This window comes from Microcebus murinus, chromosome 11 (assembly GCF_040939455.1).
Source record: "Microcebus murinus isolate Inina chromosome 11, M.murinus_Inina_mat1.0, whole genome shotgun sequence".
In the NCBI taxonomy this organism is placed as follows: Eukaryota; Metazoa; Chordata; class Mammalia; order Primates; family Cheirogaleidae; genus Microcebus; species Microcebus murinus.
The window spans coordinates 70804124-70829189 of NC_134114.1; the positions used below are offsets into that span (position 1 = coordinate 70804124).

Genomic DNA, 25066 nt, shown 5'->3' on the forward strand with positions numbered 1-25066 from the left:
AACCTGTGGAGAAAAATCTAACCCACCGTTCTGCTTCGGCCCCTCCGCTCGCTCAACCCTACTCCCTCCCCCGCCGGCGCCACTCTGTAAGTTCCTGAAAACCGCTTGCCGTTAGTCCTTGGAATTTATTGACCAAGATTAGAAGTTCCCGATATTAGCCCATCTGGTACATGTTTGTGCAAGGTCAAAGCCCATGGAATTTCCCCCCACCCTGTGATCCCTAGCCACCTGCGTGTGGTTTCTGCCTATAAAATCCTAAGGAAAAAAAAGGTCGGTGCAGCAGCTTCCCTAGCTCGGTGGTGCTGCTCGCCCCTGCGCTGCGCTGGAAATAAATCCTCTTGCTCTTGCATCAAGTCTCTGGACTCTGAGTCTTTTTGAGCGGTCGTCTCTCCCCCACACGGGCTGTACATTTCTGCGGCCTAACAAACCCTTTGCACTCACTTGCCTTTTTTCCTCATTATCCACTCGACATTATCCACACTTGACATCCTAGTGCAAAGGGTTAAAACAATCCTCTGTAGTTTGTATTAGTATTCCGCAAACAGAGAACAGAAAAAAGAGAAATAAGTAACTCGCCCATGGTAACATAACTAGTAAGTAGCAAAGTTGGATTTAAACCAGGAATTGTACTCCAGGACACAAGCCCTTAACCTGATCATTAAGCTGTGCAGCCAACACAGCTGTGCTGCGTGGCAAATGCTACTTACCCAGAGCGGTAAGGGACTGAATTACAAGGAAGGACCCTGGAGCAAACAGATGTAGGTTCATCTCCTGGCTCCAGGGCTTATGAGTAATGAAACCTTCAACAAATGAATTCTTCCCTCTAAGCTTCAGTTCCCTCATCTCTACACACTGAGAATAACAGCTAATATTTATCTCACAGGTTTTCCATGCAGATAAGAAAGAAAATGTTTGTAATGTGCTTAGCAAAATGTCTGTACACAGGTAGCATTGAAGGATACGGCAAGCATTGTTAGTACTTCATGATATATGAGGAAGAGCAAGGTTCAAAATTGTAAGCATAATAAGTATGATGGATTCCATTTATATAATGTGCAAATCCAGGCCAAACTAATCTGTACTGTTGAAAGTCAAGAAAATGGTTATCCTGCAAGGGTGGGGTTGGCAACTTGAAGGCAGCATAAGGAGACTTCTTGGGTGCTGTTACCAAGATGTGTTCAATCTATGAAAATGCATTGAGCTGTACACCTAATGATTTGTGTGCTATTTTGGTATACTTCAATTTAAAATTTTTTAAATTCTATGTCTAATATGTTTATGCTTAAAATGAATGCAATTAACATTGCATGGAAAACGTTTAGACAGCAGTGCACCAAAAGTTTAGCTGCTGTTTTAGAAATGTGGCTTTGTTTAGTTAACATTTATAGAACACTTATTATATGCGAGGTTCTATTCTAATGGCTTTCCTTGCATTGTCTCATTTTAGCCTCTAAAAAGCCTATGAAATAAGAAGATGGGTTCAGAGAGATTAAATTCTTTCTTGTTTTCTGTATTTTCCAAGTTAAGTTGAAAGTACATATGATATTTTTAAAAATGAAATTATTATAAAATATAAGCTGGATACATTGGCTCAAGCCTATAATCCCAACTGAGGTGGGAGGATGGCTTGAGGCCAGGAGTTTAAGATGAGCCTGGGCAAGCCGGACGCCGTGGCTCACGCCTGTAATCCTAGCACTCTGGGAGGCCGAGGCGGGCGGATTGCTCGAGGTCAGGAGTTTGAAACCAGCCTGAGCAAGAGCGAGACCCTGTCTCTACTATAAATAGAAAGAAATTAATTGTCCAACTAATATATATAGAAAAAATTAGCCGGGCATGGTGGCGTATGCCTGTAGTCCCAGCTACTTGGGAGGCTGAGGCAGGAGGATTGCTTGAGCCCAGGAGTTTGAGGTTACTGTGAGCTAGGCTGATGCCATGGCACTCACTCTAGCCTGGGCAACAAAGTGAGACTCTGTCTCAAAAAAAAAAAAAAAAGATGAGCCTGGGCAACATAGTGAGACCCTATCTCAAAAAAAAAATTATGAAAATATGTGTGTTCTGCATCCTGCTGCAGTATGCTCAGTTTTTGCTTATTGCTGCCACTACCAAATGAAGAACAAAATTGCCTGCCACAATTTACCTTCTTCCCTCTTAAGTGATTTATGGAATCCTGAAACCAAGAATACTATCTAGCTCAGTGGCTATGAGTGGGGGGCAGAGGCCCTGGGAGTGGGGGGAAGGCTGTTGCCTTTCTTCTTTTTTCTTCAGACCATACCGACTCCTAGATGTAGAAATAGGTAGGGGCACTTTTAGCCCACTCCTTTCTCCATAAGTCAACCTGCAAAATTTCCCAGAGTTCCTGGCTTCTGGGAAGAGTTTCCAGGAAATGAAGCCACTGCTGCTATTTCCTTCTTACTAGAAGAAGCAAAATGGTAGCATGCCTTTGAATCCTACTGTTAGGTTTCAAGGAGACAAACATACCAGAGCAGACTCTCTAGGGAGAAGAAAAACAGATACACTGTAATAAAGTACCTCCTAGCAGAGTGAAGAGCTTCATGAGCTTGTGAATATATAATACATAGTAGGAGGTCCATATTCAATAACTGGTAGGCCATATACAATAATAATAAAAGTGGTGGCTACATGAGAAGCTGTTCTGTTTCACTACATTTTTCTCAGATTTTTTCCTTTACCTAAAAGTAATTAAAACTGATTAGTTTCAAAATAAATTATGTATTTGATATATGTTATGCTTCTGAATAATTAATTTTTATATTGCCTAAAGATCACTTTTTAACTATTTTAATGCATTTAATAAATGCTTTTTATTCCTGTAACAAATCATCCCAGTAAAAAATATATTTCCTCTAAAATTTATGTGGCTACTGGCAAATAGCCATTTTTCATTTTTATGACTCACTTGCAGTACATATTTTTCATATTATAAACCATGCTCTTTCATTTTTGGCTTGCTTTGAGCAGGAGTAGTATATGGTAAAAATTGAGATAAACAGAAATTTGCTAAATGAGAATCTTTAAACTGTGTCTTGGCCTATTTTAAAATTTTTATCTTAACCCTGTCATATTAATTTCACTTTATTTCCATATTTGTGTTAAAAGTATCTTGGCATCAATGTTATATCCATATATTTTTTTAATTTAGTTATATTAACATGTAAAATATATGCATATTTGAACAGTAAAAACATTTCAACCTTTAAACTTCTCCCATATAATTTTCACTGCTTCATCTCATAAAAGAATTGTCTGTGTTCATCTTATCTTCACTAACAAGGTAAATCACGAAAAAAAAAGCCAACTATAGGCATTTTAGAAAATAAAGATCTGCTTATATGTGACCTGAAGGTTGGAGAATTACTTGGCCCACATAGTTTATGTTGTCTAAAACCACCTTGATGAGGGTTACTAGTGGGGTCAGAGGGTAAGTTCAGGGATTCATGAACAAATGTTGCAAGAAACACTGACTGCTGTTTGTAGATTGAGAAAAAACAAAAAAAGTATTTTCTGTAAGTTTGGAAAAGCTACAAGACCATGTCTTTGCTTAGCCACTCACAACACTCATGAATATAGCAAAGACTCTCAGCAGTGCACAGTAAAGAAAGCCATTGGACTTTGTTTACCCCAGTGTTAACATCCTGTGGAACACTGTTTTTGAACAAGCTTTTAAACAGATCTACCATTTGATCTAGCAATTCCACTACTGGGCATCTACCCAAAAGATCAAAAGTCACTTTATGAAAAAGACACCTGCACTCGAATGTTTATAGCAGCACAATTCACAATTGCAAAGCTGTGGAAACAACCCAAAGTGCCCATCAATTCATGAGTGGATTAATAAAATGTGGTATATGTATACCATGGAGTACTACTCAGCTTTAAGACACAATGGTGATATAGCACCTCTTGTATGTTCCTGGATAGAGCTGGAACCCATTCTACTAAGTGAAGTATCTCAAGATTGGAAAAACAAGCACCACATGTACTCACCAGCAAATGGGTATTAACAGATCAACACGTAAGTGGACATATAGGAATAACATTTATTCGGGTGTCAGGCAGGTGGGAGGGGGGAGGAAGGGATGGGTCTATACAAACACAACGAGTAAGAGGTGCAACGTTTGGGGGATGGACATGCTTGAAGCTCTGACTCGAGGGGGGTGGGGGGACATGGACAATATACGTAACCTTAACACTTGTATCCCCATAATATGCTAAAAAACAAACAAACAAAAAAAAAAAACACAGATGGTCTGTCTTATAGAGGCTCAACTGTCCCAACCTCCTGGCCAACCTGGAGAAGTAGTATATATTAATATTTCAAGGGGCCAGAGGTTCTACTTTCTAGGAAATATCCTTTTTCCCAGGTCTGGATTATACCAGACAACTTAGCCTCCTGGCAGGTCCATCAAGGACCTAAAGAAGTTCTGGATATTTGTGAGGTTTATAGTTTTAACCCCAAACTGGAGTCTACCTTAAAGGGTTGGGGGTGAGGACCTTAGATAAGTTCCTGACCTTCATCCTGAAAAGAGAGCACAAGTTCCCTGGGATCCACCTATGGCCCAGGCTTTTTAGAGGCTGAGGATTTTTCTTCCCTTTTGTCCATATCTTCCCCTATACCACTCCACAGTGCCTATACACAGTATTATAGGAACAGTCATCTCTAGTGCCACGATAGGAACGATTCTGTCACAGGAAGAGCTCCTGGTCCTGTGGCCCTGCACTGGCCTGCCAAAATCAACAACTCTGTCTGGGAGCTAACGTATCTTGGCTGAAGTCAGCATCCGAGCTGATTATCTAGGTCACTGCAGCCTAGAGCAGCTGCAGCCTTCACTCAGCCAGGCAGCCCACAAGGCTGAGCAGATGCGCCACTCTGTGAGTACTGCTGGCGTGGACGTTGAAAACCACCAGGAAATTCTCTACTAAAAGTTTTCCAGTCCTGAGGCCTCTTACAGAACCAGCCGTGATTGTATAACATCACTGCAGTCTCAGCGCTGCAAAACCTGGAGGGGTTTGAGGAGCAACTTGATTCAGCATCTATAGAGCCAGCTGCAAAGGCAGTCTTTTCTAACAACGTGGCCAGCAGAGAGGCTTGATCCCAACTCACGAGCTGTCAGAATCTCTTCGGGTCACTTGTGTCAGTGGGTCTTTGGGTGGCTTGTATTTGGCACAACATCTTCCAATATGCTAAGAGGTATTGGACGTGGGCCGAGCATGGTGGCTCACGCCTGTAATTCTAGCACTCTGGGAGGCCGAGGTGGGCAGATTGTTTGAGCTCAGGAGTTTGAGACCAGCCTGAGCAAGAGCAAGACCCTGTCTCTACTGAAAAAGTAGGAAGAAACTAGCTGGCAACTAAAAAAAAATTATACACACACACACACACAAACACACACACACATATATATAAATTAGCCGGGCATAGTAGCACATGCCTGTAGTCCCAGCCACTAGAGAGGCTGAGGCAGGAGGGTCACTTGAGCCCAGGAGTTTAAGGTTGCTGTGAGCTAGGCTGACGCCACGGCACTCTAGCTGGAGCAACAGAGTGAGACTGTCTCCAAAAAAAAAAAGAAGATGTATTGGATATGCTCTAGAGCTAAACTCCCACCAGAAAGGCCAGGTAGATCATAGAGGGAGCTCCCTACTCTCTGATCATCTTGAGGACACCATTACTGCATGCTGCATCTCGGAACTCCCACATCAAAGGGCTGAAACGCTAATCTAGTTATTATCAGTGTCCTAATGAAAATGCTCCTCTATTTCTGTGTTCCTGGGGGAAGTTATCACCTCACTGGTATTCTCAGCCACATAATCTGAGAGAAAATAATACAAGAGAGTTTTGGTAGAACCATTTAAGGTACTTCAGGTACAAATGCATCTTTTCATCATTCATCACTTTTACATCAGTGACCACACAGAGCATATGAAGGAGATATTGGAAAAACACCTTCTCATAAGTTAACCTGGTCACTTACTTTGCTATAGCTAAGTTTTTATAAAGGAATATCCTTCGTGCATCCACAGAGCATATCCCCCTGCATAGTAATTCCAGCTTTTGTGTTTTTTACTTGCCCACAACACAAAGCTCCACCTTGACACAGGCAGCCTGACGATTCTTGCAGGAATTCATGCTGGAATCCACTCTGGGTAAGCTGAACTCTGTCTGATGTGGCTACTCCATGCTGCAAGAGTTTCCTCTTAACACACTCTGGTCCCATGGACACACTCCATGCACAGGTCAGCCCATTGACCTTTGGCATATCTCACACATTCTGCTGTTACACCTTGACTCTCCAGGCCATGTCTTCATATTCATAGTTCTCTTTCGGTCCTCACTGAGCCTTTCTAACTGGAGATATATTGTTTTCTTCCTTGTTACAACTTGGTTTCCCCCCAGTGGCAATTCTGATTCTCTACCCTGGCTATTGTATATTACTCAAATAAAGCTTCTCCCCCCCTACCCCCAGCTTTCAAGGACCCTGGAGAACCTCTGACCTGGGACTGTCCTCCTTTGTCTCCCTCCAGTCCTATGGAACTACTTATGTTCCCCAAATAAGTCACACTGTCCTCTCACCGCAGAGTCTTAATATGTACTCTTCTTTTCCTGGAATGATTCTCCTACTTCTCGTCTGGCTAACACCTCCTCCTTAAAGTCTCAGATACAGTACCCTATTTCTAGAAAGCCTACACACTGATCACTCTTTGGAATTATATGCCCCTTCCTGATGCTTCCCTAGTGCACTTTGTGCTCTTTGATCGTGCACGTGCTCCGCCCCACGGCCGCTGTTTGCTTATGTACCTATCAGCCCCACAGTCCATAGGGCAGGGGTGAGACATTTCTGAACCCTTAAGCGCTAGACTAGGGATTTTGCATATCAGGTTCACAATAAATATTTGTTGAATAAATGAAAACATAGAATTATACTTCACTTACTTCCCAAAGTAAGTTTAACCATCTTATATGTAATATTAAAAATGTGTAAAAGAACATACTAAGAAGTTAAAGCCAAAGGACATGTGGTTCCAGCAACATGGCAGACTGGGTTCATGTGGAACCCCTCACTCAAAAACACCTAGAATTCTATATAAAATGAAATTCAAAAGCTGTAATGCAAGACTGAGTTTACAAAATAGAAAGCAATCCCCCCAGCCCATGCCAGGGAAGCAGCCAAGAGTGTGAGTTTATGTGCCAGGAACTCTGAGGAGGTTATTGGACCCTAAAATACTGGTTGGGTGGTTGAGTTTTAATACAGAGACTGCAGATGAGACTTGTATGGATAGGTGGTGGTGATTGAGCCTTAAAAGAAAAAAATCAGGAAATGTGGGGGAAACATCAAATAGAAGTTCCAGAAATGATAAATATAATGTTTCAAACTTAAAATACACTGAATAATAAAAAGCATATTAGGCACACAGATGGTTCAGAGGGAATTACTCCAAATGCATCAAAAAGAGAAGGAAAAAATGAGGAAGGTAAAAAGACATAAAGAATAAAATAAGAAGGCCAGGCGAGGTGGCTCACGCCTGTAATCCTAGCACTCTGGGAGGCCGAGATGGGCAAATTGCTCGAGGTCAGGAGTTCGAAACCAGCCTGAGCAAGAGCGAGACCCCGTCTCTACTATAAATAGAAAGAAATTAATTGGCCAACTAATATATATAGAAAAAATTAGCCGGGCATGGTGTCACGTGCCTGTAGTCCCAGCTACTCGGGAGGCTGAGGCAGAAGGATTGCTTGAGCCCAGGAGTTTGAGGTTTCTGTGAGCTAGGCTGATGCCATGGCACTCACTCTAGCCTGGGCAACAAAGTGAGACTCTGCTCAAAAAAAAAAAAAAGAATAAAATAAGAAGATCCAAAGTATGTTTTATAAGCATTCCAGAAGAAAACTTTAGAGAAAATGAGAGAGGAATATTTGAAGAAATAATAGCTAAGAATTTTCCAAAACTGACAAAGTTATCCTTAGATTCAGGAATCACAACAATTCCCAAGAAAGTGTACTCTTCCTGAAGAACAGTTTGATAATAGCTGATAAAGTTGAAGCTATCCCTACTGACCCGGAAATCCCTCATCTAGATCTGTAACTGGAAAATGTCTCATACATATGGGCAAGGAGTCATTTACAAGAAAGTTCACTGAAGCTTTGTTTGTAATAAGAAAAAAAATGGAAATGAAATTGTTCATCTGTCTGCTAACAGATAAATTATGGATTCTTTTTTCTTGCAATGGAATACCACAAAGAAGTTAAAATAATAAACCATGGCTACATATGTCAATAATGTTGAGTTAAAAAGAAGGTTTCAGAAGGTTAAATACAGTATAATATCATTTACATAAGTTTTAAATATACGTAGAACAATAATGTATGTTGTTTATAGATATATACAAATGTAATAAAAATATAAAAGTATGCATGGAAATGTTCACATCAACTTCAGGATAATGATTACCTCTGGTAGAGCAGAAAGGAAAAAGAATTAGAGTATAGTTAATTGTATTTCTTTTTATAAAAGGCAATATAGCAAAATATTGCCACCAGTTTAAATTTGGATGGGACTTCTGGTTCATTATTTTCTGTATATCTTGAAATATTTCATTGACAAGAATTTTAAAAATTAAAGCTAGATCCTAAGACAATTAGCCAAAGAACAAAGGGGAAGAGATTCTTTAGGTATTGATTTTGAACTGATGTCAAAGGAGATAGTCACAGTTAACATACGGCCCTTAGACACGTCACTGAGTCCCTCCTAAGCTTTGTTTCTTTTATCTCTGGTTCCTGAAATAAGTTATCACAACTGATCTCTAAATTTACAACAGAAACTCATTGTCAGTCAGGCAAAAAGGCAAATACATTGTGTTTTTTTTATTAATAGTTCTCATTACTGGACAAACGAAACATGCAAGTTCAACTGGGAAAGAGATTTTTTTTTTCCTGCCAATGAATTTTGTGAGTGTTGGGAGGCAATTCTCCATGGATTTCTCTCATTCCTATAAAGGCTGGGCCTTTTGAGGGAAAAAAAAAAAAAGACATATTGAATAGCCAGCAGCCTTGGAAAATAGAGAAAGTGCATCCATCTGGGGGAGATCTAGAGATGTACCTCCCCAGACATGCCAAAGGGCACTCACTTCTTTTCCCCTGAGACATTTACTTACATTCCAGGGTAATGCATTCTCTCTTTCTCTCTCATCTCTCTCTGGAAGGAAGGCTGGGGGAGATTTGCCAGTGTCCCTAGAAAAAGCTCAAAGTCTCTTAATTGCAGGGTTCCTCTCTCCTGTGATGCAACATACTACATGCACAGGTAACTTCTGGCCTGCGTCACACTGCTCTGTGGAATTTAAGCATAGAGAACCAGCACAAGATCTTGCTCTGGCTGATGATTTGCTGTGAATAGTAAACAAATGGTATCTCTGATCCAAGGCTCTTGTGTCTTTGTGTGTATGTGTGTGTGCATGTGTGTGTGTGTGCGTGCGCATATGTGTGATTGTGGGTGTGTGTACAACTATGGAAGGCTAATTTGTTAGCTTGTGGGTAGTGTAAAATCTCAAATCCTTCACAGTACTGACTTAGCAGAGAAGCAAAAAGGAAGATTCTGAACAACATAATGGACAGTGTCTTTAAACATCATTTCACACTAAATACAGAAATATTCTTCAAAGAACATTTCTTCTATCAATCTTCTATAAAAACTATAGGTTTGACAATGCAAGGAAACAAACAGCAAGGCTAAATGTTAGACTCAGAAAGATATTTCAGTGGGAATTTAAGATAATATGGTTCAGCCATGTTTCTTTTTGATGATCTAAAGATACAGGAATAAGGCCTATAGATTTTAGAGGATCCAGTGGCTAGCAAGCACAAACTAGTTTTTACTTTCTCCAACAGCAGGTATTATGAGGGAGCCTTTTATAAATGCTGTTCTTAGGCAATTCATAGTTGAAATATCTGATGGTTTCTGGAAGTGGCAAAATCGTTGATTAAAGAGAGACTCCTACATAGCAGGTATTTTGTTGATTTTGGCCACCTAGTATCCATTTTATCCTCTTCTTGAAACAATCCAGATTGTTGTTTGAGCATTCATCATTCCACACCACTCTCAGGCCACCTAGTCTGGAGAGGGTTCCAACCCCAGCTCTAGGGATAAAGTTAGGTAATCAAGGCCTACGACAATCAGTGGGTCCCATGTCCTTGGTTTGGAGGTAAGCACTGAGACAAGAGCCCTGCTTTAAAGTGAACACAAGGACTTTGTCAGGAATGTGGGGTCAAGGTCAAGGACTCTCTCACTCCTTTCTCCCTGGAATTGAATCTGGAAGAATGTGGCCCTGGGAACGCTGCAAATTATCTTGTGAACATGAAGGGAAAGCCAGTCTAAGAATGGAATCGACACAGAGAAAGCAGAATGAAGAAATGCAGAGAAGGAGAGAAATGGGATCTGGAAGGCATCATTTGAGTACCTCTATCCAGCTATGTCTGGAATCTTAACAACTCTGTGTTATTTACACAAATCTCCTTTTTTGGCTTAACCCAGTTTGAGCCTGGTTTTCTCCCTCTTTCACAGAAGAGTTCAAATGGATTCACTCTGGAGTTTAGATGCCAGACTTGCAGATAAGATCTGAATTTTTTTCTGTAGTGAAAACTTAGGATGCTTTGTATAATGCACAGATTGAAAAACCCAGAGTTCCGTGCCATAGAGTTTAGAAAACAAGAAGTCAGTCTTGGAAAAGTTTTAAGAGCTGCTGTCCTCAACAAAATATAACAGAGCCTCAATAAAACAATGTAGAAAATGTAATTTGAAATGTACTGGGATATTGATGAGTTTATCAAAATAAGTTTATAGTTAAATATGCTCAATATATTTATGTCAAACAAATATGATCTTGGAAACATAACAAAGTTGTGAGAAAATAGGAATAAAACACAACCATTTTTAAGGCTCGTTGTAGGGTTTCTTAGGGGTTGGACATATGTGGCAATGTGCATGCTCATATTTAAGTCAAACCATTTGTAATTGACAGTTTCATATAGTTCAATCAAATAACAAGGTAGAAAAAAGTCCCCACTACTTCCTCTTTCAATTTTTTTTAAACCAGAGAGTATACTCTATTTTTTTTAAGAGGCCAAATCATTTTTTTCTCTTATCCAAATATATCTGTAGGATAGATGCAGGACATGTAGGACAACCAAATCCACTACATTTTCATTTTTTCATTATTTTCATTTTTTTGCATTATTTCATTTTCATTTTTTGATTTTGCAAGTTTAAAATAGTTTCTTTAAAAAGGGTCCATATCTGTGTAAATGCAGTATTCACTTACCTGAATGTTATATAGAGGTTGCCTTGGCGCATTAACTTCTCTCAGCAGACGACGAGATATGTCCCTTAACTCTAAAAGTCTACACGTAAGCTGAGGCTGCAGAAGTTTGGCCACAGATTTGGAGGATCTGGATATGCTGCTTAATCCTCGAATTAACGTTCCCCGATTAATCTTGGCTAAAGCAATAGCCATCTTGACTTTGGATGTTTTCTGTGCAGGTCCTTTTTTCTGAAAAATAAGCCTTAGAAAAGTAACTGATGTGTGATTCTCCACTGCATTATTAAAATCTGGTTCTAGCAGAGACTGAGTACATTTTGGGTGGTGTCCTGCCAATAATTATATACCCCTGCATGGCCCATTGATTCCCCTGCTATGTACTTAAATCTTTATGTGAATATATATTTTTTCCTTAGGATAAATATCCAGAATTGAAGTAACTAGACAAATACATTTTTCATTTTTCTCTCTGGATTTATGTCTTTTTTTGCATTGAAGTTTTAAAGAGCTCTTTCGAAAGTAAACAAGGATTCAATGTTTGGGTTATTTAAACAATAATACTTATTCAAACTATTACAAATATTTTCCCATTTTAAATTTTTTTGCTAGAACATTTAGAATTTTTTATGCACATAAAAGAAATTCTTGGATCTAGAATCTTACCCTTTTATACAAAGATAATACAAATTTAGCCCAAAATTTACAAAATAATTGTTAAAACTGGCTACTAATGAAGGATTAAAGATAAATTATCTTACATAATAATAAATATCCTGAGATTTATAAAATTGCTTTCATATCTTTTTTCTACCAGTTTAAATTTTTTAAATGATGCAATACAGCATACATACAATATATATAATATATGTATATCATTTAAAGAAAAATAAAACAAATACCCTGTATACTAATCAATAAGCTTAAGAATCTTTTACTTCTAAAAAGTTTAGAAATTCTGTCAGCATTCTGATAGAAAAAAATCTGCGGCATTACCAAGACACATGCCATGTAGTTCTTTCTTTGCTCTACCAGAAAGTGAACTGGGGGAAATGACTTTACCATAACAGGTTTCTCTTATTCCAGAAAGGATAATCTGAATTTAAAAAGTTTAGTTCCCCAATTGTAGTACACATTTCTTTGTTAAATTTAAAGGTTTACTATTTTAAATTCCTCATATGGAAGTCATTTACAAGTATAAATCTTTAAAAATTCCTCTTCACTAAGGATGCAGATTCTAAGGGTATTGGAGTCTGGGCTGCTTGGAGCCATGGAGGCGCGGGGAAGGCGTGGAGAGGCCAGAACCTCAGAAGCCACCATCTCAAGCCAAGATTCTAAAATTAACTTCCCCAGCCCCAGAAAGAGAATTTCCTTCAAAACCTTTAGCCATGAAGAACTATTTAGTAACAATTATTTTGGTTATATTCTGGGCATATTCCGCCATAAAAATTTCACAATCACTCCATCAAGTCTTTTTGCTCTAGACCAGCAAGTTGGCCTTTTCCTAAAAAAATATATAGCCTGGGGGGGGGAGATTTAAATAAAAACCACAAAATTTAGAGATTTACAACACAATCCAATTAATAAAGTCCTCTATGTATTCTTAAAACCATTCCTTCCAGTATGTTTGGGAATTGTGGAGGTTCAGCACTTACAATCTGGCCTATTAGAAACAATCTAGTAAACAACTGAGTATTACTCATGTTTTCTGGATAATTTATTTTTGAAGAGAAAATAACTTCAAATACATTATATCCTCTCCTAACTATTCATATTTCTTGCCAATCTCAGCAACACATTCTTCAAAGTAAATGGGGGGAAAAGAACAATGTGTTTTGAAAATCAGGAATAAGGTAACTAATTATCTTTATGTTCCTCTCTGAGTAGGGTAGAGTTCTTGCAAATAAATGACTTCAATAAGTTGGAAATAGGAACTCAAGAGTTTTTTCTTTGGGGACCAGAATATATGATTTCACCATAAACCATGTATATGACTCTAATGATAATGAGTCTATTAGAGAGTAGAAAGAGGTGAAGGGAGTTGTGAGGAAAGTTGAAATGTATTTGATTTAATAAAATCCTCAGTTTCTCCAATGTTGGCCATGGGGAGAGAATCACAACTTGAAAAACATAACAGAGCTTTCCATGCCTGTCTCTGGCTTCCTAAGATTCACCTTGAGGTTTTCTCAATAAATTTGTCACTACCGTCCCAGCCTTAACCATTTGACATCAGCTCCATGGCTTGGGCATGATGTGGCATAACTCTTCAAACTGTGACTAAATTAAGCTCATTATTGTTCTCCCCAAAGCTGCTCTTCCTCATCTAGTCTTCTGTCCTAACTAATAGGATCACTATTCTTCCAGCCATCCAAGAAATCCAGAGTTTCAAAATACGATAAATATCTCTTGTCTCCCATTCATTCTATTCTTAACATCAGTGTCCTTCAGTTTCAAAATACGATAAATATCTCTTGTCTCCCATTCATTCTATTCTCAACATCAGTGTCCTTGTTCTCAGCTGGCATTTGCAGCAGGATCTCACTAGAAGCTTTGACTCCATTCAGACCTCATTACTACTAGAAAAGGATTTTCAAAGTGCAAATCGAATGTCATTTCTATGCTCAAAACCTTTCCGTGACTAATATCTGTGTTGTAATCAAGAAAAAGTCCAGTCTTTTTTACATGGCATGCAAAGACCTCCATATTCTAATTCCTGGTTATGTTTCTTAATTTTCTGCTATTTCCTGCCTCAACCGTATCTTACATGCTGTTGACTCATATTTACTTGGCATTCTGGGAATATCCTGTGCTGTTTTTACACTTTTTGGCCTAACTCACACTGGCAAGGGAATATTATCCTCTGCCCCTACCCACTTACCCTACCATTTTCTTTACCTTGAAAACTCCTATTCATCCTTTGGTACCCAATTTAAAAGCATCCTTCCTCCATGAAGCTTTCCCTGACCATCCTACCTGACTAGGTAGAGTCAATTCTTCCTCTAAATTAGATATACCTCTCTAATTCTAATATAATTACTTGTTCTGTTCTAATTCTAATATAATTACATATTCTAATATAATTACTTGTTTACAATTCTGTCTCCATTAGATTAACATCATTGGCTAAAGGGATCATGTCTCATTTATCTCTGTATTCCCTCTCCCAAGCAATGGTGAGGTATTTAGTTCATGTCTGATGGCTGGTTGTCTAGATGAATGGCGAAATGAAATATATATAGACTTTGTGATTGCTATGTTACTCAGAGTGCTTTTTTTTATTTACTTGCAGGTTTTGGCTATGTACATCATGTTTGACATTGCCAAAAGTCTGATCTGGATTAGTAGATTGTTGACTGTACCATGTAACTTCACAGCATATTCTATTCCAACTGTGGTCAAAATGGCTAAACCACACTTTTCCATTAAGAGACATGTATCTTAGAGTAAATTAGGTTACATGTGTCACCTTAACAAGATGTTACTTTTTCCTGACTATATGTCTCTTAAAAAGTATCTGCCTTCCTCCTCTTCCACTCCCAGTATTTTATCCATTTCAAATCCATTTTGGAATAGAAGTTTAAAAAATATACACGCGTACTTTGTTTAAATTGATACCACTATTTTTTTTTTCCATTTTAAAACACACATTCATTACTGTAGTTGTCTTTCCATTGTTACAATTTATCTAGGTTAAGTTTTTGCACTGATTTCATTGTCATAGATCTCAACTAAAGTATATCTAGGTATTTTTCTGGTTTTTACGTTGCAATTCTGGCTATAAGAGACTGCCAGATTTCCAATCTAATGACACAGTAATTATCTTTAAACTGAATTCATCTATCTACCTCAATTTTTGGCCCACAATCTCTCTGCTTTCCATAGACCCCTCCCAATGAGTAAGATCTGAAATTTGTTTTTCTGAGACAAAACTAATATTTTCTTAAGCTTCAAGCATTCACCTCAAAATCAAGCATTAAATAGTATGGTACTAAAAATATAATACACGCGTTGTGTTCCTTTTGAAAGTTATGAAATCGCATTACCTGCTTAGACTGTGATAATCTTAGGATGGTAGGGAAGTCATCTTTAAACTCATCTACAAGGTCCATGATTACTTTCTGGATCCCCTCGACTAAGACAAAAAAGTGGTTAGGGAAAAAAAAAAAAAAAACCACAGCTTTTAAAACATCCCCTAAGTGATTCAAAAGAACATAAAACACTGGGTCAACCTCCTAGGTACCTGGGAAAGCTAGGGAACCCTAGGGGGTTTTATTTCCAGTTGTTCCCACACCCATATCCCCTTTACAACAAGATGGTGTATACTTCTTCCAGAAAAGTTCTTCAACACCTGTCCACATATCCACCCAACAGGTTTGATTGGCATGATGAGTTCTTGCTTGAGTTCCTAGTGCTTAGCAAGCCTGCTGGCCTGGGCAATGCTTGCCCTATTCTGCCCGTAGTGAGGGATGGGGGTAGCCTCCACTCAGGACAGATAGTGACCACAGAACTTGCAGCTCACTGCGGAACGCTTTATTACTGCACAATAGGCCTCTGAGAACTTGCTACAGAATCTTCTGAAATCACTCTGGTAGGGAGACGAGGAAGAACGTATTTGGTGGCAGAAGGGAAAGAGAGGGAGGGGATTGAAAAATGAACCACACCAAAGAATTCTGCAGTACAAGTTCAATTTTGTCCTGAATTCTATTAATACAGTGATACTTCAAATAATGGGTCGTCTGAGAACAAAGGTTCCTTTGAAAAGAGTTGGCATGTGCCTTAAAAGAAATGCTTCGCGTACGATGCCAAATAGAAAAAGAAACACCAGCCGTTAAGTCACAAAAGACTTCTGAACAGATTGTGCTTTACCCAAAATGAGGCTCTCTAGGTCAAACCCAGGCAAAACTGTAAAATCTTTGGTTTGTCTTCTTCATCATCTGTCCTTTGTCCTTCATCTTTAACCCCCTTACTACTCTTCTCACTTGAGATGACCATCAGTTTCCCATGATCAAAGCTGGGAAGAACTTGATACATGTAGACTTGATTGGCTACCTTGTTACATTTTAGTGTGGATGAATTAAGAGTTGGTTAACTCAAACTTCATTCAAATTTGAAGTTCTTACTTTTAATTTTAGCTAAACCGTTTTCTTAAGCACACACAAAGCTATGGCTGCTGGAGGTCTATTCTTGGGAAACTGTTGGGGGAAAGAGAAATCTTCATCAGAGGCTTCCTCTGGCATGTGAAGTCTACCAGGTCCCCAGCTCTCTTTGTCCTTAGTCCACAATCTGCCTGAGAACCCCCTCCCCCCTCCACCTTGCTTCTCCTAACCAAAATAGAACCTGCTTCCCCCCCATCATGACCCTAATGCTTAAGATTACTATGCCTCTAACATTTGGGAAGTGCAATCTATTGACGGAAAAAAAAACCTTGTCAGACAATGATGAACACACACACATTGGCGTCTATGAGCTAATGAAATGCTTTATTTGTTCTATCAGGATACTTGGCCATCAGAGCCTACTGCAGAAGAACACCTGGCAGTCCCTTCCCTCTCTGGTCTTCTTTCCTCTTCTCCATTCCCCTCGTCCATCCAATACTTCCTTCTTTCCATCAGCCCGCTCCCATGTCCTGGCTCCCCACTGGTTTCATCCAGTTCTCTTTTCATCAGTTCTCTCCATCCCAAGCATCCTATCGAATTAAGAAATCTGCAAGAAGCACAGTTTCCAGGCTAATATTTACCATACTTAAAGAATAACTGACTTTGTGTTTTTGTGCTAACAAAGTCCTTTTTGGCTTTTCTTAATGACCTTCTCCCCAGGAAGTGGAGTGGTGAAAAATGACAGGGGGTGATGGAATAAGAAAATCCCATCTGCCACAATTATTTTACATTTGTGATCTTATGTTATGATATTTTGGGTTGTATTTAATCATATTTTATGCCTGAATCCTTATGCAGCTTATGTTATTTCAGATAATAAAGTTAGATAAGTAAATAACAATGTAAGCGATATTACTTATTAATTCTCTATTATGTTATTTTTTATTATTATTATTATTTTAGCATATTATGGGGTACAAGTGTTAAGGTTACATATATTGCCCATGCCCCCCCCTCAAGTCAGAGCTTCAAGTGTGTCCATCCCCCAAACGTTGCACCTCTTACTGGTTTTGTTTGTATATATCCATCCCCTCCTCCCCACTCCCACCTGCCTGACACCCAATAAATGTTATTCCTATATGTCCACTTAGGTGTTGATCCATTAATACCAATTTGCTGGTGAGTACATGTGGTGCTTGTTTTTCCATTCTTGAGATAATAGAATGAGTTCCAGCTCTATCCAGGAAAATACAAGAGGTGCTAGATCACCATTGTTTCTTAAAGCTGAGTAGTACTCCATGGTATACATATACCACATTTTATTAATCCACTCATGAATTGATGGGCACTTTGGGTTGTTTCCACAGCTTTGCAATTGTGAATTGTGCTGCTATAAACATTCGAGTGCAGATGTCTTTTTCATAAAGTGATTTTTGATCTTTTGGGTAGATGCCCAGTAGTGGAATTGCTGGATCAAATGGTAGATCTGCTTGTATCACTTTGAGGTATCTCCATATTGCTTTCCACAGAGGTTGAACTAGTTTGCAGTCCCACCAGCAGTGTAGGAGTGTTCCCATCTCTCTACATCCACGCCAGCATTTATTGTTAGGGGACTTTTTGATAAAGACCATTCTCACTGGAGTATTCTTTATAGTTCATAACAGAGTGTCCCATACTAAAATTAGGAAGCTATTAAAATACTTCCAAATAATTTTATAACAATTCTATAGATTTATCTGTATTTCAAAGGCTTTTATACAGAAAAATAGAACTTTTGCGACTTTGAGGAAAAATGAACATCTTACATAATTCAAGTGAAGGCAGTATAAACTCAGTGATAGAAATAAAGAGATTTTGGGTTCAGTCAGATCTGGGTTTGAATTCCAAGTCTATCACTTGCCAGGCTGTGTAGCCTTGGGCAAATTAGAACCTTTTACCTTTTAAAAGGTGACAATACTTAATGGACCGTAATGCTCAATAAATAGCAGGTTTTGTTTAATATACATTGCCATTTTGCTTTTGGAAAGTTTACAAAAGTTGGATAAAAGTCAATACTGAGTTTGCCAGGTTCACATGAGTTTCAGCCTGCTTTATTTGCGCCAAACTGGCTAGATCCCTGATAACCTTCCTGACTAGACCCTTCCCTCAAACCTACTTCAAACTCAACTAATATGGAGCTGTACTCCTAACTTCATGTATTACCAACCAACCTCGAAACTGACCTGCCACCTGGGACTTATTTCAGAGTTGTTGGCCCCAGATCAAGGATTTGGCCTGGAAGCTACCCCCTTCGGATATCAACCCCATACATGGGGCAGTTCTATTGGGCCCAGTCCTATGTCATCCAGCTCACAGCATGCTGTGAAACTATGCACATCTAAGTTAATGGCAAATGTTTAATAATGTCAAAGTAATTTTAAAAATCATTATCTGGAGGAAAGGAACTGACATCTGTTAAAGGCCAACTAGTAACAGTGCTAAGGGCTAGATGACACCATTTATCTCTTTTAATTCACACAACAACTCTATGAAGTAGGAATGTTTTGAAAACAATCTGAAAATATCAAACAATATGAATACATTGGTATTACCAATAACAATTGTCACCATGGGAATATATCCCAATGGAAAAAAAATTCTCGATAATAATTTGTATAAAGATGATTAATGCAGGACTATTCTGAGTAGTATAAACTGGAATGATTTAAATACCCAACACTTATCAAATGATTCTTACCTCAAGACTGTGGAAAAGCTTCTGTTCATTATGTTTATAAAATGTGGACTCTGAATCTAGCTATGTCCACAAAATAAATTTTCAAAAAAGTCTCACAAATGAGACTTAGAAAGGAACCTAGTCATAAAAATCAATATTCATTAGAGTCCTTATTTCTAAAAAGCTGTGTGTAACAGCAAACAAAAACAAACTCAAATTTAAAAAAAATTACTAGGGAATATTTTCCATATTATTACTTACTTGTGTCTAATTATTAAATACCAAATTCATATCATGAAGTATAATTGAAAATATGGCAGTGTATCATTTTGCTTAGAGACTAGTGAAAAGTTTTATATAAATCAATTTATTATGTAGGAGAGGTCTCACCATTTACTATTAAAGATTCAGACAGGTCCCAATGTTGAAGAACTGATGGGGCAGGCTGATAAAAGCCTACGTACAGGAGACTATAGGTATTTGTTTTTCTATTCTTCAGATACTTCACTTAGAATAATGATCTCCAGTTCCATCCAACTTGTTGCAAAGGCCTTAATTCATCCTTCTTCATGGTTATGTAGTATTCTATAGTACACATATACCACATTTTGTTAATCTACTTGTGAATTGACGGGCACTTGGGTAGATTCCACATCTTCACAACTGTAAATTGTAGTGCAATAAACATTTGAGTGCAGGTGTCTTTTTGATAAAATGACTTCTTTTCCTTTGGGTAATACCCAGTAGTGGGATTGCTGGATCAAATGGTAGGTCTACTTTAAGTTCTTTGGGGAATCTCCATACTGTTTTCCATAGAGGTTGTACTAATTCATAGTCCCACCAACAGTGTATAAGCATTCCTTTCTCTCTGCATCCACACCAGCATCTATGGTTTTTGGACTTTTTAATAAAAGCCATTCTGACTGGGGAAGGTGATATCTCATTGTGGTTTTGATTTGCATTTCCCTGATGATTAGTGACATTAACCAATTTTTCATATGTTTATTGGTCATTTGTCTATCTTCTTTTGAAAAGCTTCTGTTCATGTCTTTTGCCCACTGTTTTTTTTTTGAGACAGAGTCTTAGTTTGTTGCCCAGGCTAGAGTGAGTGCCATGGCATCAGCCTAGCTCACAGCAACCTCAAACTCCTGGACTCAAGCAATCCTGCTGCCTCAGCCTCCCGAGTAGCTGGGACTACAGGCATGAGCCACCATGCCCGGCTAATTTTTTTCTATATTAGTTGGCCAATTAATTTCTTTCTATTTTATAGTAGAGACAGGGTCTCACTCTTGCTGAGGCTGGTTTTGAACTCCTGACCTCGAGCAATTCGCCCGCCTCAGCCTCCCAGAGTGCGAGGATTACAGGCGTGAGCCACAGCACCGGCCATTGCCCACTTTTTAATGGGGTGGTTTTTGTCTTGCTCATTTGCTTGAGTTCTCAATCTTATCATCTTATTTAACTAAGCTCATTAGGACTTTCAAAACAATGCTAATAATGATGATTACAGCTAGATCATCTATCTTGTTTCTGTTTTCAATTAAAATGGCTTGCATACCTTACTGCTTACCAAAAATCGAGGGTAAATGTTATTCTATGCAATCTTTATCATATTTAGTTTCCTTCTGTACCCATTCTGGTTTTGTTTATTTTTACAGGGAATGATTGTTGAATTTTATCAACTTTCCTTTCATAATCTATGGATATGATCATTTTTCCCCCTCAGTTTGTTGATATAACAAATAATATATTAGCTTTCCTGATACTGAAACCATCTCTGCATTCTTAGAAAAAGAAGTTGTGCTTGATTAGAGTGTATTATTCTTTTGATATCTTGCTAGACTTCATCTGCTAAGATTTCATTTATAATTTATGCAACTATATTAATAAGTGAAATTGGTCCATGGCTTTGATTTTTGTACTTAACAGATTAGTACTAAATTTTTGTTAATATGAATTAGAAAGGCTTGCATTTTTCAGTGGTGTCTAGAACAATAACATTAGAATTATTTCAAATTCCTTTTTCTTTCTTTTCCTTTTTTAAAAACAGAGGTATAATTTATATACTTTTTTAAAAAATGCTAGGTAGAATTCAGCTGTGGGACTAATCCTGATGTCTTTTTAAAAGCTATAGAATTGCCAACTTTTAAATTTCATATATGGCAATTTATATATTAAAATATTCTCCTTTTGGGGCTAGTTTTGGCAATTTAAATTTTACCAGGAAATTCTCTTATATAAGATTTTCAAATATGTTGCCATAGAGCTGCATGTAATTTTTAATCTTCTGTATCTATGTTATTTCTAATTCCATATATTTCCTTTTTCTTTTTCTTTAATCCATGCTCACGATGAATTTAAGGTAAGTAGAAAGTTCCCTTATTTTTAAAACTGGCCTCAAGCAGTCCTCCTGCATTGGCCTCCTGGAGTTTTTCTAAAAATAAGTTTTTCCTTATTAAAGTAATGAAAGCTCTCCAAATGTACCTTTCACTTTATCCCAGAGATTTTTGAAAGAAGAGTTATTTGCAATGTTTCCTTTTTGTTTCAAGGGTTATCATAATTATATTTTATAGTTTCTTATAATTAAGATCTGATATTCTATTATTATTTGTTTCCATTTAATTGGCTTTTAGATTGGAGAATATGGTCTATAAAAATCTTTACTTTTTTGACTTTAAGGTTTTTTTTGTGACCAACTACATACCAATTTTTCCTCAACATGTTCTAAGTAATATAAATGAAATATATATTCTGGAGTCAAAGAATTTTAAAAATGTAATAAACTGAGTTTATTGATTATATTATTCAATACTTTTATAGCCCACTAATGTTTGCCTATTATATGTATTACTAAAAGAGAAATGTTAAAATGTTCCACAAATTGTATCTTTAACAAGCTTTCCTTGCGTTCTTGATTGTTTTGGTTTTATATCAAGTGCTAGTAATGATGTGGAACTCTTATACACTGGTAGTGAGAATGTAAATTGGCATACCTACTGTGAAAAACAATTAGTATCATCAAGTACATTTGTAGATAATATAGCTGTGATCACCAATTCCAATCCTAGAAATATTCTCACTAATACCAGGAGATATGTACTAGAATGTTCACTGCTACACTAATTGAAATATCAAGAAATTATGGCCGGGCGCGGTGGCTCACGCCTGTAATCCTAGCTCTCTGGGAGGCCGAGGCGGGCGGATTGCTCGAGGTCAGGAGTTCGAAACCAGCCTGAGCAAGAGCGAGACCCCGTCTCTACTATAAAATAGAAAGAAATTAATTGGCCAACTAATATATATACAAAAAATTAGCCGGGCATGGTGGCGAATGCCTGTAGTCCCAGCTACTCGGGAGGCTGAGGCAGGAGGATTGCTTGAGCCAGGAGTTTGAGGTTGCTATGAGCTAGGCTGACGCCATGGCACCCACTCTAGCCTGGGCAACAAAGCGAGACTCTGTCTCAAAAAAAAAAAAAAAAAAAAAAGAAATTATAAGCAACCCAAATATCCATCAACTGTAGAATTAATAAACAAATTATAATAACTCCATAATAATTACTGTACAGCATTAAGAATGAATGAATTACAGCTATATGCAACATCATAAAGAAATCTCAGGGATGTAATAATTTTGAATGAGAAAAGCAAGACACACACACAAAAAGCACAGCAAGATTCTATTTATATACAATTTTAAAACATTTAAAACTAAACAATATGGTAGGAATACACATATGTGCTAAAACTATAAAAAAATCTAGAAATAAACATTTCTTTCATTAGTAACTTACTTAGATTTTGAGGTGAATGTTTCACATTTGCATTCTATAACACTTGATAAAATTAACTATATATGATATCAAATAATCTCTGATTGAAACACAAAATTTTTCTAGCCTTAGAAAACTTTCTAAGTTTAAGTTAACATCTTTATTTGTTTTACATCTCACTCATCAAATCTGTAGTCATCATTGTCCAATAAATGTTTTTAAGCACTAAGTATCTCCTGATAGAATCCTCCATGTTGGAAACAGGCACTCTATAATGGAAGCATTTTAAGATAAATAAATAAATAAATATTATATATATTTAAGTGTTCATAGTTCATATATTGTTACAGTCTTTAGTTAGAAATCTTAGATTTATCTATTTATGCTATAACCTCTACAAAACATGACTAAAAATATAGATTTTGAATTTCAATCCTTTCACCTACAGTCATACAGTGTATTACTTAGTTACCTACTCATGTAAGCAAATCTCCTTGGTCAAATCAATAATGTTCAAACACATTGAAAAAGAAAACTGGTTATTTCATGTAATTCTACATAATTACATATATATATATACATATATATATATATATAACTGTCATGCTTACTCAACAGTGTTAAAAATAAAAATGCTAAAGGATGCATCCCATCCTTTCTTTTGACCCAACTCTGACAGCAAGTTAATGACGCCTCTTGAGAAGGGAACCCAGACAAGACATAATTCACCATGTGTGAATGTGTTTAAATTTGCCACGAGACTAAATTTATTTTCACCCAATACCAACGAATCATCTCAGAGACTTCTAAGTCACTTTGTACAAAAATAATTCTCACACGTGAAGGGTAGCAGAATATGCCACCTCAAAATATACCACTTTGACATAAGAATTATTTTGAGCTGAAAGTGATTAAAAAGAAGCAGACACGGGAACAGCTGTCTGCCAGCCCCTTTCTACCAGGAAGGGCAGGACAGTTCTTAATCATCAATTGTCAGCAACAACTCTAGTCCGATATTGGCCCAGAGATGGCACCAGAAAAATCTACATAACAAACCAATCCAACAAAATAATAATACAATGAAATCACCGATTATTGAATGTGGACAATCTAAGCATTTACTATATAGAATAAGCGTTTTTAAAATTTGTAAGTGAATTATTTTCAGATATGTGATAACTACACTATACATACAATAGTTAGCAGCCTTGATAACACACTTGCTGAATACATACATGTTACAAAGGCTATTGTATTTTAATATGTATTTCTCTATTTTCTAATAATATTATTAATGCTGTTTTTTGGGGGGGCAAAGAGTTTGTAGTTACGAATAAGAAGAAGACAAATATTTTTATAATAGTAATTCTCAAACTTTTTAGTCTTACTGCCTGTTTACACTCTTATATATTATTGAGAACCCCAAATAGCTTTTGTTTATGTGAGTTATACCTATCGATACTTACTTTATTAGGAATTAATCCTGAGAAATGTATATTTATTAATCCATACGATAGGCAGCTTCCAAGATGGCCCAATGATCTTTCGGTATTCATGTCTTTGTATTCAGTCCCTTGAGTGTGAGCTGGACTTACTGACCTTTTTAAAAAAATAGAATACAGCAGAAATGATGAGATGTCACTTCTGAGATTAGGTTACACAAAGGCTGTGGCATCTGTCCTGCTTGCTCTTCATCTTTCTAAATCCCTCCTTTCTCTCTGAGGGAAGCCAGCAGCCATGCTGTGAGTTGCCCTGTAGAGAGACCTATGTGGCAAGGGGCAGTATCTCTGGCCAACAGTGGTGAGGAACTGGGTCCTGTCAATAGCCACATGAATGAGCATAAAAGTAGATCCTCCCGGCCGGGTGCGGTGGCTCATGCCTGTAATCCTAGCACTCTGGGAGGCTGAGGCGGGTGGATTGCTTGAGGTCAGGAGTTCGAAACCAGCCTGAGCAAGAGCGAGACCCCGTCTCTACTATAAATAGAAAGAAATTAATTGGCTAACCAATATATATAGAAAAAGTTAACCGGGCATGGTGGCACATGCCTGTAGTCCCAGCTACTTGGGAGGCTGAGGCAGGAGGATCGCTTAAACCTAGGAGTTTGAAGTTGCTGTGAGCTAGGCTGATGCCACGGCACTCACTCTAGCCTGGGCAACAAAGTGAGACTCTGTCTCAAA

The 25066-nt window shown here is 37.7% G+C and overlaps 1 protein-coding gene across 4 annotated transcripts in view; it reads right to left on the bottom strand.

Annotated features, from left to right (window-relative positions):
• Positions 1-15834, bottom strand: part of SPATA9 (spermatogenesis associated 9) — a 24084-nt gene extending 8250 nt beyond the window's left edge. The window contains exons 1-3 of one of the 4 annotated variants that reach the window (XM_012773925.2): positions 15662-15834; positions 15357-15445; positions 11320-11547 (exon numbers count right to left, since the gene is read on the bottom strand). In XM_012773925.2, coding sequence (XP_012629379.1) covers positions 11320-11547; positions 15357-15445; positions 15662-15671 — 327 coding nt within the window. In that variant the 5' untranslated portion in view covers positions 15672-15834. Of the gene's footprint in view, positions 1-11319; positions 11548-15356; positions 15446-15553 lie in introns of all 4 variants that reach the window. The other 3 variants (XM_012773916.2, XM_076008197.1, XM_012773933.3) reach the window with 3 other exon arrangements.
• Positions 15835-25066: the final 9232 nt, after the last annotated feature.